The 18,472-nt window shown below is 41.0% G+C and overlaps 1 protein-coding gene across 1 annotated transcript in view; it reads right to left on the reverse strand.

Moving 5' to 3' along the window:
• Positions 1-2,804: 2,804 nt before the first annotated feature.
• The window catches only part of MGA (MAX dimerization protein MGA), a 63,872-nt gene continuing 48,204 nt past the window's right edge, over positions 2,805-18,472 (reverse strand). The window contains 8 exon segments of the mRNA XM_050336503.1: positions 2,805-7,334; positions 8,348-8,500; positions 8,940-9,116; positions 10,197-10,430; positions 12,725-12,836; positions 13,532-13,717; positions 15,328-15,379; positions 16,727-16,851. Of these exon segments, the coding sequence (XP_050192460.1) occupies positions 6,034-7,334; positions 8,348-8,500; positions 8,940-9,116; positions 10,197-10,430; positions 12,725-12,836; positions 13,532-13,717; positions 15,328-15,379; positions 16,727-16,851 (2,340 nt within the window). The 3' untranslated portion in view covers positions 2,805-6,033.

Here is an 18,472-nt window from a genome sequence, read left to right on the forward strand (position 1 = left end):
TTTTTGTCTAGTAACATGAAAGATCACTAGATCCAAAGATCCAAGGATCCCAAGTCCATTTTCCAGGTCCAGTGGCACCTCAGCAGCCTCAGTGTTTTATGTCCTTGCAGTGCTCAGGAGCCTCAGCTGCGAACTGGAGCCCATAGCTAACATAAGCTCTGCAGACCCACGCCAGCCTACAGACCTTGCCTAAAAACTTTGTGCCTGTACAGCTCCGTGCACTGGAGAAGCCTGGGCAGAGCTGCAGTCCCGCAGGGCTCCCTGCTCGGCAGTGAGCAGATCTGCCCCAGCAGGCCAGAGATTTGTTCAGAGGGAGAGACCAGGAAGAGCCAGGCAAGCTGTTTCATACAGCTGTTGCCTAAGGAGTTAATCGCTGCTGAAAGCCACTAAAAATGGCACACAGCTTATGTTTGCTGCGTATCTTTTTTTAGCTGCTCTTTAATTGCCTGGTTCCAGCCCACGAGGCACAGCACGCTGCGGCGCTTCCCAGGGGCACCGCTCTGCGCTGCACGGGGGAACTACAGGGAGCCCTGGGCTAGCCGGGGAAAGAAGTCAAAAGCAGGCAGGAAAGCCCCTCTCCTCCTCCTCAGAGCTGGCAGAGGACAAACTGATCCCTGTTCACACCCATGCAGCTCTGACTGGGGTTAGATATGCATGGCTGCCCACTGACAGACACCCCCTTCACATCCACATCTCACACAGGCAGGGATCCTGGTCCAGCCGGCTGTTACTCCCATGCTGAGAGCTGAGGAGTGTGCAGGGACAGATGGTTAAAATGTCACCTCCACTTCGATTTCCAGTATCTGCTGTTCACCAGAGGAGAGCCAGGGCCAACAGCTGTCACCTCGAGGAACCAGAGTCCTGTACACTGACAGTTCTACAAAAGCTGAAACCCTCACAAGAGCCAGATGAACCAGGTAAGTGGTTCCAATTATGGAATCATTAAAGCGAGGAGAGGTCTTTGCTTGTGCTTCATATCACAGGAACCCTGCTGCCAGCAAGGAGCTGTTAGAGAGCAGCCCCACTGAAAGAGGGGACAGCAGGGGCATCCCTGCACCAACACAGGTCACACACCCCAGGCTGCTGGATGGAGGCACAAGTGGATTATTGGCACAGCCGTAGGTCCCGGAGGCCTCACTGGCAACAGGATGTGCTTGCACTGATGAATGTGCTGGAAGCTGTGGGACACTGTGAATGTGCTGGAAGCCTGGGGCAAAAGACTTTCCAATTGCTTGAAATACTCTATGGGAGGTTTGTGCTGGCAGCCTGTGAGGCTCAGGTGGCTGGTGAGGAGGACAGACTGAGGCTTTTATCTTCATCACAAAAGACCCTCAAACATGTGGAGACTAAATCTATCTAGGAGTAGAAATCTGTTTCAGAGTGAAGAGGAGGACACCTTCAAAAAAGCTCTCACTTGTCACAGGCCTCCAACAAGCAAGAGACATAAGATGGACAACAAGGGTTGTTGCCATCTGAGGCAACACAAAATCCAAATTAACAGGAATAAGCAAGTACACAGTGGTGTAATGATGCCTTCTTATTCTGCAGCAGTTAAAAGGGCAAATAGACACTGAGCTTAAGTGACAACAAATGGCATCACAATTCCTCCAGCACCATGACCCCAAATGATAGTAATTAATTTAGATTCCATTCATGGCTAATTATGGACAAACTGCTCCTGCACATATTTGGGTTGAATTTATGGACTCAAACCTGGCTTTAGAATCAGTTACTGCAAAGCTCCCTGTAACTTTTCATAGTCGACAGAGATTATTTGTACCATCATCTGTATTTCCAAGAACACAATGAATACGCTGCAGAACACAGGTCCCCAGCACGGATCATGAGACTATTTAAAAGCTTTTTCCATTGCAAGCCTGACTGGATGTACCTGATGCTTATATTCCTTTCTATTCCAAGAAGTAATTTTACCCCTTAAAATAAGAAGTAGTGGGATGAGGCCTTGCTGAAGGGTTTCATCAGAAGTTTTCAAAAATACATTGACTGTGTCACCTATTTTTATTCATTCTCTCCTGTGAGATCTGGTCTTCCTCTTTAAAAAACAATAAATTCTGCAGTATCTCTTCTCAGGCCTGTATCTCAGACCTCAGGTCTGTGACTTGCTCATTTATAGACGTTTACTACAGAACAGAAAATAAAAAAAACTCAAAACACCCCCACCCAAACACATTTCCAAGTGCATTATCTCCCATTTAATGGATATAAAAGCAATAGACAGCAACTCATTACAAGCATTTTATCTATTTCTTCTTACAAAGCCTCTCCTCTAACACTTCATTTGAAGGCAGATCTACAGACCTGTTCCCATTAGGACAGCTCTGGTGTTGAACTTCTCTAAAGGAAACAGATACAAAGGATAAAACCAAGTTTGGGGTTGAGGGAGGGCATCTGGAGAGTGCTTTTATGTGCATTTAATCTTTCAGCTGTTGTTTTTTTTTTTTTCTTTTTGTGCCATGATCAAAATTAAGCCCCTTGGCTTCCTGCTCAGGATGCACTTCGGTGAAAATAAAGCCCTTCAGTACCTTTTCTGCATTCAGCAAGTCAAAATCCCTTCTTACAAATGATGGTATTTCCTGCATACTGCTCAAGACTAAAGGGAGAAATCTCCTCTGAGTTGTCTGATCATTTGAACCAAAACACAGATGTTTGTGCTGCCAAAACTTCTGCCTCAGAGCATATGTGTGTGTCACTTGCTCAGGTCCAGTGCCACGTGTCACCAACAGCACATGCCACCACATCATTTCTGCTCCCTCTCCCTCCCTGTAACAAACTTTCAAAGCCAGTTTCTAGTCGACCTTGATTGGTTTATTTTAGTTTTACACTTGTCCCTCACATACAGTTAAAGAGTCTTGTACTGTTAGATTTCTACAAAAATATCAATTTTTCAAAAGCAAAAAAAAGGGAAAGATATATTTTAATATATAAAAGGAAAAAAGCTAAATCTGACATTTCATTATATTCTTAAAAACATTCCAGTCTATTTACAGATGTGTAAAAAACAAAGAAAATCTCCAGGTCTCTTGGTCTAGTGAGAGCGTGCGCCTTGCAGGGGTTTCCTTTGTTCTCTTGATTCCAGAATCTTCTCAGTAGATGTCATATTCTATGATTATTGCCACAAATGACAGCATATATAATTTTTAAAAGGTTTGGGAGCTTAAGGGAAGAGCAAAAGAAAGTCATCATTTAAATTCATAGCAAAATATTCATAGTAAAAAATACATGAGAGTGAAATGAGCAAAAACCGAGAGCATTTCGAACATGTTTTGTTGACCAGAAGAACCCATCACAGATCCTTCTTGGAACTGCACCAACTACCAACTTTTGCACCAAAATTGGGGGGCTCTCCTTAGTTCATTTAGTAATCACATTCAGGGGCCAAAAATTTTTGCTGTCACCTTTACACAGTACATTTTTATTGCAGTAAAATTTCTTACTGCCCAACACCAAGCAGTAAATACATCCAGGAATTTCACACTACGTGATAATGGACAGAACATCCTCAAAAGTACAGCATTTATTTTAATCTTGTTTGATCAATTATCATGGTGAGTTACAGCCTTCTCCGTCCCAGAGAAAGAACACAATTCTGTGTGCTAATTAAAATTAGCTATTTGGAACCATAAAACAGTGAGGTACAGAAAGAAGGGTCAGTGATTAGAAATTTAAAAGGAATCACAGCACAGGTCTGGTTGCTCTTTCTCATACAGGAAGAATAAACTCTACTGGCAAAACAAACTGCCACAAGTAAAAAAATAAGCAACTTCAGCCTATTGGAAATGCTCAGAACCAGATTCCCCAATAAATAACATATAAGTCTGATGTAGTGCTAGTAAACTACTTTAGTTACTCCAGATTTCTACTGGTTTAAAATAAGGTTAGAATTCCTTAATAATAAGCAACGTATGTCGAAGTACTTCCTGGGACTGTAAATCCCCTTTCCTAAGGCATTCAGTGACAACTGTAAGACTCTGCAGGACTCTCATAATGACCTAAACTCTCTTTTCCAAATCACTAATACAGGACTTGCACCAAATATTAAAATAGTAAATATGCAAAAGGCAACAGAGAGTTGAATGTAACTGCTTTCTAACACACTGTTTAGAATGGCCAAGTGAAGAACCTTTTTTTATGTAGTCTCTGGAGTAACTTTATGCATATTGAGCTTGAACGGCTTCTCTGCTATAAGCTCCCCTATATAAGCTAATGAAGAGATGAGGAAACACCCAAGATACGTGTATTCCCTGATGGATCTAATGCAGACATGGATCCGGAAAATGCAGCTTACTGAACAGGGCACATGTTTGCTCTGTGTACAAACACTGCTCCCTAACTGTGGAAGAACATCACTCACAACACCTGCACAACCTCAGTGCTGGGAAGATGAAATTCCTGTATTACTGCATTACCAAAGATGGGGCATTTGGAGGGTGGGGGGGATCCCAGCTGCTGTTGCTGGAACAGTAAGACATGGAATTACCTTCCTAAACATAATGCAAAATGCACCACTGAATTCTGTATAATTTTCAATTTTCATGGCAACATTTTTTACCTTTTTGGAGCAGTTAAGAAGCCCCCCAAGCACACCACAACTTATATTTACAAACCTGATAGGAAAAGATTGTGTTTACACTCATTAACAAATCCTCTCTCCTAGGCTGAAAACTTCATTTGTCAAGAAAATTATGAAAACAGAAATTGTGTACAAAAATATAAATATCTTTACAGTCTGCAGGCCCTTCACATCCAACAGCTGAGCAGTGAAGAGCATCTACAGGTTATTGAGTAAGCAGTGGTAGAGAAGAATAAAAAATACATCTCATGATTCAATACTGCCCTATTTCCCTGGTAATGAGCATTTTTGTTGACTTTTTTTGCTATACACAGCTTGTGCAAATGCAGTGAGAAACCTCTGAGTACCTTTCCTGAATTCATAAAGAAATGAAAGGTTTGGAAAGCTATACACATATTTTCATATATACATTCACATATACACCTTGCTCACTTATGCTAGGCTACAACAGTCCTGAAAGTGTTCTGTATTCTTCCAAAGCAACACTTGGTTATCAACACTCCTAGCCAACATGTACATCTTGAAGAATGACAGAAGGAAAAAAAACAGGAACTGGGAAAACACTCAAGCTACTTCAGAAATGTATTTAAAGACGCAGCAATGAGGTGCCCACATTTTCTTTCAACTCTCTGTAATTTTTCCTTACAGGTGCCCTAATCATCAAAGGAGGGAGTACTTGTCTGGGAGCAGGAGGAGAAAGCGAGGACAGTTTTATTAAAGTTAACATACTGTCCTACTTCTAATTACACTGGGGAATATATTTTTCTTCCCTAAGCAGTGAGAGTTTTAGACATTTATTAAAATTTTCTGTGCATAAGCTCCTAAAAATAATACCTGCTAGAGAACTATCTAGCACCAAAGAAAAAAAATCCTTTGCACTTCAGCCCTCTGCACAGTCTCAGATTTCCCTTTCACTTAAAAACTTTGAGAGTAACCGCAACCTGATTTCTGCACTTTTATCATATTCTGCAAATACTAAAACCAGCAAATATGAACAATGCCATTTCTGCATAGATAATTTACCTGGTATAAAAACAAGTAATCCAGATTTTTTTCCCAACAAGTAAGTTGCCTCCCTACTGGGGAGAGAAAAAAAAAAAATCTCTTTCAACAGCCTCAGTTTCTCAGTCCTTTGAAAAACTATTTCTGTGAAGGATCCAATTTTGGGAGGATACCATGTGCCCAGCAATGGTTATAGATCATCTTATTTGTTTTGAGAAGGGGAAGGAGAACACCCAGAATAAAACAGTGAGGTAAAAATACATCAACATGCTTAAAGTTTCATAACACTTATTTCTCAGTTTGGGGCCTGCCCCTCAGATGAACAGTGTTGATGCCATACAGAAAGCAAGTGTTGCTGACAATGGAGGCTGCTGAACAATGACACCGGCTCAACACTGCCCCACATCTCCATTCCAGTCTCTGATAAAAAACACCTTCATTTATTTGCCTGCTGAATTTGAAGGCAAAGTCCCAGTAGTACTCAATTTTGTAGCCACAGGTGCTAACGTGGGCATCACTTTGTTATCCTGTCCTTCTTGAAGAGTTGCAGGTAATGAAGCTTTTACCCCACTAGGTGCCAGTTTTGCAACTACAGGTGCCAATAAGGGCATCACTTTATTACTCTGCCCTTCTGAGTCCACTGGCAGACTTGCCACTTTCAAACCCAGTGGTGCCAGCTTGGGCATGGGCCTCCATGAAGTTTCAGCGTTACTGGCTTCCAGATTAGTTTTCATCTGCAAAACTGGTGGAGTCACATTAGTGGTATCTGACAAGGTTGTTACGGTTTTGCCATTCCCACCACTGGTTACAGAGAGATTGGAAAGTGGATTCTTCATTTCAGCACCTATCACTATCTTTAAGACATCTGCTTCAGCTGAAGGCTCCCCAGAGGTCTTGTCCCCATCACTAAGGTCATCCTCTTCCAGGTGCAGCAGGAGAGGGCTTAAAGAGCCACCACCCTCTGGAACTTCAGAAAGGTCCTTAAAACTGCCTCCCAAATGGCCAAACTGGAAGGAAGATCCATCTGCAGCAGAGAGATCACTGGCTGTTCCCCGACGAGCTTCTGTATCTTTACGAGAGAAATCTGAGTTGAGACCGGTGGGCAGTTCGGACATAGTGGAAGCGTCGTCGTTCAGCTGCTGATTGAGGAAGGCGATCTCATTGAGTAGCGAAGTGAGGGTTTCATCAGTGTCATCACTCTCCTCAATGCTGCTCAGTATCTCACTTGTATCCAGGTCTGCTTCCTCCATTGCAGATGCTACTTTCCTCAATTCCATTTCTAACCTGGAATCTTTGATCTGCAGCTTATGGAATGGCAATTCTTTAGATTTCAGTCTTTCTCCTCCAGGATCACTGTCTTTCCTCCTGGCTTGACTTCCTACACACTCACCCATGCAGAGCTTTTTGCCGAACGACTCCGAAGGCTCTCTTGCACGTGGTATGTTCCGGAGTTGCGGAAGGCCATCTTTATTTTCAAAGAAAACTTTTGTGGGACCTGTGGCATTTCTTCCATCTCCACCAATGTCTCCTGGACATGGTTTGGCTGTTTCTTCTGAAAGGATGCTATCACTCTTCCTAGTTTCAAGAGGGGCTACAGCCAAAGATTTCTCAGAAGCTGGGGTACCTGCAGCTGTTGTTATATTGGAATTTTTGTTTCGGTTCAGGTTTAGATTCATGCTTGCCTCAGCAGCTAGTGATGTTACATTAACAATCTTTGGCATCATGAATGAATCTTCGCTTTCTGCAAAATCACATAAAGCAGCATCCATCAGGATACATGTTAACTGCAAGGTAATTCCTAATTAAATATAATTTGCTCACTTTCAGGTCTTCCCCAAGTAAACTGCTATTCACAATTTAAACTGATTACATAGGTTTGGTCAAGTGAAGCTTTAACACAGCAGCTTAATTTTCAACTTGTAGAACAAGAGGAAGCTCCACAGCACTTTCTGCCCAGTCCTGCCCTTCAACAGCCTGGCACAACGCAACTAACTGTAATGCTTAAAGTTCTGATGGTGATGCACAAGGAAAACAGAATGACAATTTTCCCTCTTACTGTTTTCATGCTTTGCTTTTATGCTCATATCTTGCAGTAGTGGTTTTGTGCACTACAGAGCAATTTCAGGGACTAAGCGATCACTTATTTTCTGCCTCCAAGCAGTTCCCTGTTAATAACACTCGGATTTTTCCCAGCCCCAAATCTGAAATGAACTTTCCTTTTTCATTGTGACCAAACGACTACCGTGAAGCAGAAAGTGGGTGGCTTGATTTAAACACAACAGACAGTGAGCAGCACACTGCTGGCAGGAACCTACCCATGCCTAGATCCACTACCAGTATGGGGTCTTGAAAAACAGCCATCCCACAGACAGCAGAGCTGGCAAGGTATGGGAAGGGGTTGTGCCAGAGTAAGAGCCTGGATGGGCGGAGATTTTCAGCAGCCACACCACCACTCTGCACTGCAGCTTCCCCAGGAGGATGCATTACACTAGGGAGACATTTCAGTCTCCATTTATTCTGACTCTGCTGAGGGCAAGGAAGCTCAGTGAGGTGAAGGAAAGTTAAAAACCTCTCATCTATAATCCCCTAGAGGCCCCTCTAAACAGTTCGAAACATTTAATAGTGATTTTCTTTGAATACCCAGACAATAATACTTATCATTACTTCCTAGTGAGAAAACAATTTACCTTCAGTTTTGCACAGATAATGTACCCTGCATGCAAGCACAGAGATCCATGAAAACAAAGAGCTTACCTGACTGGGGCACTGTAGCTGATACCGCTGTTGAGGGCGCTGCATTTCCAGCAACAGTTGACAGTGTAATGGGAATGGCAGAGTTCGTAAGGATTCCTTTTACTTGGACAGGAACTGTTGATCCTGGCAGTTGAATCATCACAGAAGTAATACCTTATGCAAGGAAAGGGGAAGGGGGGGTGAGGTGGAAACAAGAGTCTTTCAGATACTCAGTTAAGCCTGGAAAATAAGAGCTGTGCACTTCTAGGCAAGACTTCACTTATTATAAGGCTTTACTTATTATAATAATACCTTAAAGTATAAAAATAGAAATACAGACTGGTTATGCAATTAGGAATTCTTCCCTATGTTTACCTAATTTGTGAACAACAAAAATGTAACACGTTTTACTTGCCTGTTGATAAATTGATAGTTTGAATTAATTTCATCAAATCTCTCTTATAAGAGCCAGGTTGTACATCAGTCAGTTAAGTTGCAAAAACCCCAAAAAATTAAAGCAAAAATTAAGTAACACATTACTTTGTAAACTGCTATGCACATCCACGAACAGCATTATACTGATATTCATTAACACGTTCTCACATGATCATACCTGGCTGTGCTGTCATGGTATTACCGACAGCTCGAGGATTTAACTCAGCTTGCAACAGCGTGGAAGGAACAGCCGCTACCTGTCCTGGGACCAGGGGGCTCTTCAGTGTAAGCACCTGCCCCTGTGGAGTCATCACGACGCTTGCAGCGGTTAGGGTAAGAGAGGCTGAGGAGTCCTCTGTAAAAAGAAGTACGTAAAACACTGATTTATTCTGGCATAGCACCCTTGACGGCAAACAGCATCCTGCGATCCAGCATTAAGTACAGTTGTGGAAGCAACTCCAGCTAGAAGGTTTACAAAGCCCAGAATAAAACCCGCTACAGAAGCTATGCAGGCTCCAGGAACTGCACCTGCATAGCTAGAGACAGTTTGTACTATCTCTTCATGTAGTGTAACAATCCTAATTCTCCAGACTGGCATCCAGATCAAATATCAGAGCAGTCTGGCTGAAATTACAAAGGGGACTTGGTTCAGTCCAAAGAAAACAAGGAAGTTCTCTCATCACATCTGAATTTTGACGCCAAACTTCCCCAGGACTAGACAAACATTAAGCTTGGTAAACCAGAATGAACAGTTTTTTTATAAAAGCCCAAGAATACGTCAAGTAAGGTCTACTTAATATTTCCAAAACAAGAAACATCACCAGATTCCCCACAGAGTATTACAGTGGTACTACCACAAAAGTTTGGATTTCCTATATTCATGGTGTGGAGGTCTCCGTAAGTGCTGAACACTTCTCCACCAATTCTCAGCTCCAAAAAAATTCCCAAGTGTCTGACAACTTATCATTTAATTTAAGAGCAAGTTTCAACCACCTCAAGAGCTAGCTTGTTTGAGGAGTGAGGTTTTAAAAACTGAATCAATTCTAGCAACTCCAGCATTCTGGGAGTTGAACTTAAAAGTTTTGAGTCAGTAGAAAAAGTTCCACCTTTGACTCTCAGAAATTACTCCCAGATTGCAGTGATACTCCTTGAGACCAGAGGGTAAGAATTAATTAATAATCAGTAAGAATTTACTTTCCATCATGCTGAAACTTTTAAGTCATGTTCATCTGAAGATCTCAGTAGTGTTGGTCTCATCCTTACTGAAAGCAAATGGTTTCCACACCTATCATATGGAAACTTCCTGGTCCTATGCACAAGTCTGTTCCAAGAGTGAAGCTGCCTGCACAAGCCCCCTGGCATTCTGCCCTCCCAGGGGGTGCTGCTTCAGTGTCTGTCTACCCCTTATGCAAAACATACATCCCTTTTAGCCCACCTGTGGCACGGACTCCTCTTCTGGCAAGTATCAATGGCTTGCCTCTTCTATTTGTCATTGCTATCTGGGTCGGCTCTCTATGGGGAGCAGAGGATCCTTCTTGCTGTGTGCTGGCAGTTGAGGTTGCAGTAGATTTCTCTGGCTCGGGTTCTTTCTTTTTTTTTTGTGCTTCTATTGCTTTTTGTTTGGCATAAATATATTCCAGCTTCTTCAGGACAACCTCCTCTGTCTTTCCTACAGAAAAATTATCACAGAGTCAGCCTATCTTCAAACTTTTTCCAAAACCAAACCACTGAAGACAGAATTAAAAATCCATCGACACCATACAATTACTATATAACAGATAACCACCATCCCCATCAAGTAAATAGCATATTTAGTATCAGAGGGAAGCAATTACCTATTTATTCCAGTATCATTTTTTCCTTCAGAAACATCAGTACATTTCAGAATTTGTCACTTTAATAAGCAGAAATCAGCTTGGACAAGAACAGGCTCTTGCTGAACAAGTACTATTTGAAAACACCCACAAGCTATGAAAAATCCTCCCATCTCTCTAATGATGAACGTACGACTACTGGATAAAATGTTACCTTTACCTAGGATGAAATTTCTTGGACTAATGGACCCTGTTATTCAAATTCACATACAGTTTACCCTTGCCATGAAAATTCTGACCTTGGATAAACACACAAATTTTGTATTTGTTTTCTGCAGGTGCACACAGTTTAATATGACCGAAGTTGAAGTAACTATACTAGCTTGTTTTCTGCTTAGTATTTATGTCTATATTTAACTAACTCTCCTGAGGTACTTCACTAGGAATGCAAAAGATCAGATAACTACTTTGTGAAGTTATTTGCTTTCATTCTCTGCCCAAAAGGCCTCTCATGCATTTCTGTATTACTAATAATGTTTCTAATAATAGAAATATTATTATTTTAGCAATAAAAGTATTACTAAAATACTTTTTACTTTTTTTTTTTTCTTTGTCAAGTACCTCAAATATACATGAACTGGTCACATAAATACACTAGATTTAAGTATCTTCCATTTCTACTTTATGGGTATTCTCCTGTTTATATTCCCAGACTGTAAGAAGGTTACAGGAATAATATTTTGTTTGTTCACACATTTTGGCACTGGCTGAAGATGTGTCACAGCATTTCTACACCTCCAAACGAGACAGAAAAATACAGTAAGTACAACATGGTTTTGGTTTGAAATGGCTGGATGAGCAGCAGTTTAGACTCTACTGCAGTTTTGTTCTACGGACAAGCTCCTGCCTCCTAGATACTACCAGCACTGGTTCCTGGAAAAGCAGTACAAGGAAAGTTACTTGCAAAGCTATGAAAGGAATCAGTTTTGGTACTGACCAAAGACAGCTGCGTACAACTGTGAAGGACTGAGCAGAAAAACCATTTCAGGAACTGACTAATGACAGAATGAATTGACACCACCACTTGTCACTCCCACTCTTCCAAAGGAACCCAAGCCTGTGGCTCAAAGCACAAAGATAATTCTACACTTCCTTTGAGCATGATGGAAAACAAAAGGAGTTCTAACGGGATGAAGTTCAACAAGGCCAAGTGCCGGGTCCTGCACTTTGGCCACAACAACCCCCTGCAGCGCTACAGGCTGGGCACAGAGTGGCTGGAGAGCAACCAGGTGGAAAGGAATATGAGGGTGCTGATTGACAGGAAGCTGAACATGAGCCAGCAGTGTGCACAGGTGGCCAAGAAGGCCAAAGGAATCCTGGCCTGGATCAGGAACATTATGACCAGCAGGAGAAGGGAAGTGATCCTTCCCCTGTACTCAGTGCTGGTGAGGCCACACCTCGAGTGCTGTGTCCAGTTCGGGGCCCCTCAGTTCAGGAAGGATATTGAGGTGCTGGAGCAGGTCCAGAGAAGAGCAACCAGGCTGGTGAAGAGACTCCACCACAAGTCCTAGAGGAGAGGCTGAGGGAGCTGGGGTTCTTTAGTCTGGAGAAGAGGAGGCTCAGGGATGACCTCATCACTCTCTACAACTCCCTGAGAGGAGGTTGTAGCCAGGTGGGGGTCGGTCTCTTCTCCCAGGCAATCAGCAATAGGACAAGAGGGCACGGGCTTAAGCTGTGCCAGGGGAGGTTTAGGTTGGATATTAGAAAGAAGTTCTTTACAGAGAGAGTGATCAGGCATTGGAGTGCCCTGCCCAGGGAGGTGGTGGATTCACTGTCCCAGGAGGTTTTTAAGATGAGGCTGGATGTGACACTGAGTGCCATGATCTGGTAATCACAGTGGGGTTGGATCAAGGGTTGGACTTGATGATCTCAGAGGTCTCTTCCAACCCAGTTAATTCTATGATTCTATGATTCTTATCAGCATGAAGAGGCTATCGCTGAGTCAGGGCTTAGCACATCTTTGTTTTGTAGTCTAAATTTTATGTGAACTAATGACACACCTGGATCCACAGATTACTCCATCCATTCCCACTCCTAAAAGCCTTTCCTTTCATTATTACAGCTAGTTGGTATCCAAAACTAGTCTCACCTGAAAGCGTGGATACTTTTCGAATCAGACAATCACGTCTGCGTGTCAGTAAGCTCTTCTGTGCAATAAACTTATCTGCCTGATCTGTCAGTCCTTGGATTTCTTCAAAGGCCTGGAAAAGTATGAGGGAACTGATTTATAAACCAGCAACATAAAAATAATTAAATAATTTTCCTTCCCAGAAATCTTTACAAAAGTTATTTAGACATTTTTGTAATCCCAAGAAAACAGGACTCAGAGAAAGTGTGTGAAGTATCATGGAATGTCAGCTTTCTCTAAATGCAGGTTGAAAAGTGATAAACATCTTATTTGTCCCTCCTCCAAAGTTCAACACTTTTTAAGAAAAAATCCCGACTTTATCCCCCAGTTTCTAGTTACAGATGATAAGCATAATTACATATATACAGCTTATATTTTTGTTTCCTGTCATTTACATCTTTACAATGAAGTTTTTAGTGTCAATATGATACCTAATGGAATGCTATCTTCTCCAGCATTAAAAACGTAAGCCTTTAATGGGTTTCAAAATTTCCTGATGTATATAGTAAACTGTTAAGGAATTAAGACTTAACCTTTCATTATTCACAAGGAATACAAGGGGAGGGCTAATCTAAAACCATGGGTCCGTGTCATCAAGATTAAGCTTTTAGGAATATAGATTCTTTCAGATATTGTTTTATTCTAGAGTCCTGCAGAGGGGACAGAAGTTCTCTATTCACAGGGACTCACTTGGTGAGTTCATACTAGCGTAATTACTCGGTCCAGATTAAATGATTCTCTTCCCCACTTAAGCTTCAAAATACTTACCTGCTTGAGAATGTAGCATTTGGAGACCTTGGGAAGGTTCTGCAACCCCAGAACTTTCTTCAACTTGTCAAAGAGACCTCTCATTTCATTGCGTCGCCGACGTTCATTTGCTGTGTGTGTCTGGCGGTAATGAGCAAAGGCTTCTGCCTGAGACTTCAGCTTTCTCTTCCAGGTCTGATGTTTCTGCTGGAGAAGTAACCAGATTGACCAGGTTAAATAAAAAAGGCAGTGTAATGGCAAACAACGTTCAAATGCATGCAAGTTTTACAACATTTCTACAGACACCTGAAGATTCCACATCATGCTATCCTGCTACTACGTCTTCATGAAAGTTCAGAGTCAGAAGCACACGCAATAAGAAATGAAATGCTGACCAAAGAACTGACCAACAAAATCACATCAACCCTGAAGGAAAAGATCATGAGTCCCTTCTATTTATAAGCTTTTATTTTTTGCTATACAAGGCTACTTAGATAAACCACAGGATTACAGCAAAACCACAAGTTTGAGCCAAATATTTTTTCATTGTGTGCTTGTCAAAATACTAACAAATGAAATAATCACACCAAATATAGGAAACTTGAATTTTTCCCTGGAGTTAAACTAGTCTGATTTCTGTTATCTTTCACAGGTTCATATGGGTTGGGGTCAAGAGACATTTTAAGTAATAATGTTGAAAACGGCACTGACACTTATCCCAGACATCCACCAAAAAACAGAATGTGGCAAAGAGGCTCTGGTTTTGAATTTGCTCAAATTTCTAGAAACACTGACAGACAACAAGCAAAATTACGAAACTCTATGGATTTGAAAGTTTGTTTCATCAGCACTCTTACAGGTTTTGTAGAATTATGCTATTTATTTAATGGGGAAATAATTAATGCAGGTTTTTGGATAATTTTAGATCTGCTTCAAACCTCACCCTGCTGGCCTTAGAAGGAATCTGAAGACTGTCTCCTGACACCTGTCTCTCAGTATCCATTTTGTCCTCATAGACCGACTTGAGCACAGTACAGCTGCATCTGCCCCTGTGCTGGGCATCAGGTTCCTTTGAAGGGAAGGCCTTACAACGTAAATTTAAGGGTAGAGAGGAGGATACATGGAGAAGGTGAGACAAGCAGAGCAACCTGGAACCCACCTCATCTCAGGCAAAGGCTTACACACCAGTCTGCTCTATTAGCTAAGACATACACCAGGTTCACACCACGCCCCAAAGCCCCACCCCACTGCAGCAGGTAGCTCTAGAGCTGACATCAAATACATCACAGATAGTTACTACAGACAGTTAGCAAAACTGGCTTCAAAGCCACCCTCAAATACAGCAGAAAATTCTGAAGGATTGCAATGGGTTTTAGTTTGAAAGGATTCTTTAACTTGCCTAAATACATATTGTTTAAACTCTTGTTTTCAGAAATCCTGCACCCAAGGCTATGTCTATATAATCCCACATACTGTCTTCTAATACATGAAAGTATTTCTTCTTTATTATTATTAGCGTGCTGTAAAAATTACTTATGTAAAGAACAAAAACCTAAGCAAACACAGTCATAAATTAAACGCAGATATTCCTCCCACAGATAAAGCTGAATCTGAAGCCCACTGATGCCAGCAGCAGTCCTTTTGCTTTAATGAGACGTGGACTGAGCACCCTCCCTGCATAAACACATTTGGTTTCTTGCATTTAATCACAAGTATCTGGAAGGCAGATAAATCACATTAAGAGTTGCCCTTGAGATGAAAATTTATCTTTAAAATGGAGATGTGATACCAAAAGGAAAGAGAAGAGCAAAATATACCTTCGTATGTTTTTCTGATAATGTGTCATCCGAAGAATTAGGAGGATGGTATCTGGAAGAAAGGTAAAAAGTTTTTCCCAACACTACTCATCTCATATACTCTATCCTCATTAACTACATTCCAACAGTCCAGAATTGCTCATTTTGGTGCCTTGAAATTAACTTTTCTTTGTATAACTGCATGAAAGCAGGATAACGTTGAACTTTCTCAAGAAAGTGAACTCTTATCTCCAACGCCATTATCCTGAAAATAACTGAACTGTTCTAAAAAGCTGTGCAATTATCTTATAATGCTAAAGACAAACTATTTCACTATATGCCAAAGAGAATAAATTCAGCCTGTGACTGTTAGCTGTATAAAGTAATTTTTTAAATTATGTTTTGGTAAGTTACATTTTTTAAGAAAACAGATTTTAATACAGATGGCGGAGCAATCCTTCCCCCACCAAGAACCACCATCAAAATCCTCACATTTATTACTATCCTAATATATAATAACAACAGCTTCCTCATATCTCAGGAGCTGCAAGAAAACAAAGAACACACACATTTAAAATATTTTTTACAAATCGTAACATCTGTTTTTCTCTATCACTGAAAGATCTTCACAATTTAAAGCAAAGTCACCACCTAAGGATAAAGGTGGAGCTGCATCTTTAAAAGGAGGGGGGGCAGGAAGGGAACTATCTGTGAGGTATACAGCATAACCAGTTTTTTCAAAGTTTCTACAAAAAAATTCTTCAAATGAAAAGAACTATTAAGTGAAACATTCCCCATTTATTTGTTTGGTGCAACTGAGAAACAGCCATGACTATTATTACATACCTCAAGTAAGCCATGTTTTTACTTTGCATTTGTCACTATAAATATAAGGGCAGCAGCAGTAACAAAAAGAAACAACCAAAAAGTAAAGCCAAGCTATCCAACCGTAGCAGACTATTTGTCAATAAGAAAGTACTTTCTTTGCCTGGGCAATGGTCCCAAAGACAAAGCCTTCATTTACAGAGTCAGGGATTAACCCAATGACTGTTCCTGCCTAAATTCCACCAGCAAGAATAAACAGAGCTTGCAAAATCACGTTTAAAACAATGATGACTCCGCTCATATTCAGTCTGCAGGAAGGGAGGCGATTCACTCAATAATTTTACATAACTAGATAACACATCCCCTTAAACAAGTTAACTAGAGGGGAAAAAAAAGGCTAAGATACCTTGAAACTACCCTTAGTTCTGACAGCACCATCCTCACAGACACTGGGAAGCACCAGTGCTCAGGAAGGCCTGACAGAAACCTTGCTTTATCTTGTCATCACATTAAACCTGTTGCTTACTGGGTTCATTGGATGTCAGCTCATCAATAAAAAACACAACTGAATGCAGTGCTCTCCAAGGATGCTTACTTCTGTTCGGAAGGTTCGATTTTAGCAGCTGTGGCCTTCAGACGGGCAATGTTAATCTTCTCTGAAAGCTCCTCCACGGTCTCAATGTCCACCTGCTCGTCATCCTCTCTGTATTCACACGCATCCTGGAACAGTTTTTGTTTTGTTTTTTTAAAATGAGTATCTACTTAGCAATGGCGCTCTGGCCAACACAGTTTCACTTCAGTCTCAAATGAGATTACATTATAACATTTAGAACCATTAAAGAATCAACATCTCCAGCTACACTGGCCAACAAAAAGTGCTAGGCAGGTGGTTATTTTAAATGTCGCCTCCAGGAATTCCTCCCACTAGCAATTCTGTAAAATGAATTTTGGTAAAGGCAGAACCCACCTCTATCATTTAATCTTTTACTATGTGTGAGATAAAAGCTTTCACATGGCAGAGCTTTCCTGCCTCCATTTTCAAGTAAGATTAAACTTCCTTTACACAATCTACTACCGTAGACTCTAGCTAATTAACTTTTTTCTTTAGAAAAGCTGAGATAGTTATCACCTTAATAATAGTCTCTCATACTTAAGACAGCAAAAGTCAGAACATCATACAATCGAGCTTCTTCGGGTCATAGAGTAAACCGCTTACATGATGAAGAGTATGATTTTGGCTCCCTCCAAAATGCTGCCCAATCATTATTTTAAATATTTACGATATTCTGAAGAATACTTTTTCTCCATGCTTGCCTGACCAAGAAAACTTGCTACCATCTGTGAAGACAGAGAACAACTGCAGTGCTGTACCAAGTACAGGAGTTAAATATCTATCTTGTGGCCATTTGCAGTACCAGGTGATACCCCTCCCCCCTAAGAAAACATGCCTTTTCAGCCAATATTTTTGTATTGCAGTTTTTACTGAAGTTTTTTATATTATAATCTTTGGTCTGATTACAGAAAAAAAGAACTCTTTATCCTCAAACAAGAAAATGTAATGATACTTCCATTCCTTACTTTATTTCACCCAGTTCCCTGAACTATCCCAATCTTGCCCTCCTCCTATTATTTCCTTCTGACTTTCCATCCTTCGTTCTCTTTGTGCTTCTTTTCTTTCCTTTTGTGGAGCTGCAATCTCCTTCTCTTAACAGAATACTTACCTGAAATCGATGCAAACAGTTAATCTCAAAAAACACTAACGGAATGTATGCATATATAAAAATGTGTGTGTGTACACAGTGTATTTATTTTAGTGTCTACATACATACACATATGTATGCAAGAGTGCCTGTAGAATCTCCCAGTCTTTTAAGATGCAGCATCCTCTTCCCCATAAAACCACTCTTAAATATTTCAAGTCTTCCATCACCATTCATTCACGTCATGAGGAGTCCTACAAAGTGTTGGCAGTAGAGATTCAATGTAGAAAGAGGTATAAACTCCTAAACTACTCACTTGCAGAGAAGCTGACGCCTCTTTCCATACTACGAAGTATTCAAGATATTACTGCTGAAACAAAGCAAAGCAGCTTTACAAGCTATAGCTCCTAGATCTGAATGGAGAAGCATCCTTACTTCTACAAGCTGCTGTGCATACTCACACATTACTTACTATCTCTGTGCTTGCAAAAAGTCACATCTTTCAAAAAAGAAAGAGAAGAGCAAGGAGAGTGACCTTAGATGAGAAATTACTAGCTTTAGGGAACTCTTTCTTTCCACACACGCTGACTTATAAGACACCATTCTTCCCTCCCCAGGAAAGCAGTTCTGATCTCCGGTGA

This window comes from Myiozetetes cayanensis, unplaced genomic scaffold, assembly GCF_022539395.1.
Source record: "Myiozetetes cayanensis isolate MyiCay16 unplaced genomic scaffold, myiCay2020 scf6-25, whole genome shotgun sequence".
NCBI classification, from domain to species: Eukaryota; Metazoa; Chordata; class Aves; order Passeriformes; family Tyrannidae; genus Myiozetetes; species Myiozetetes cayanensis.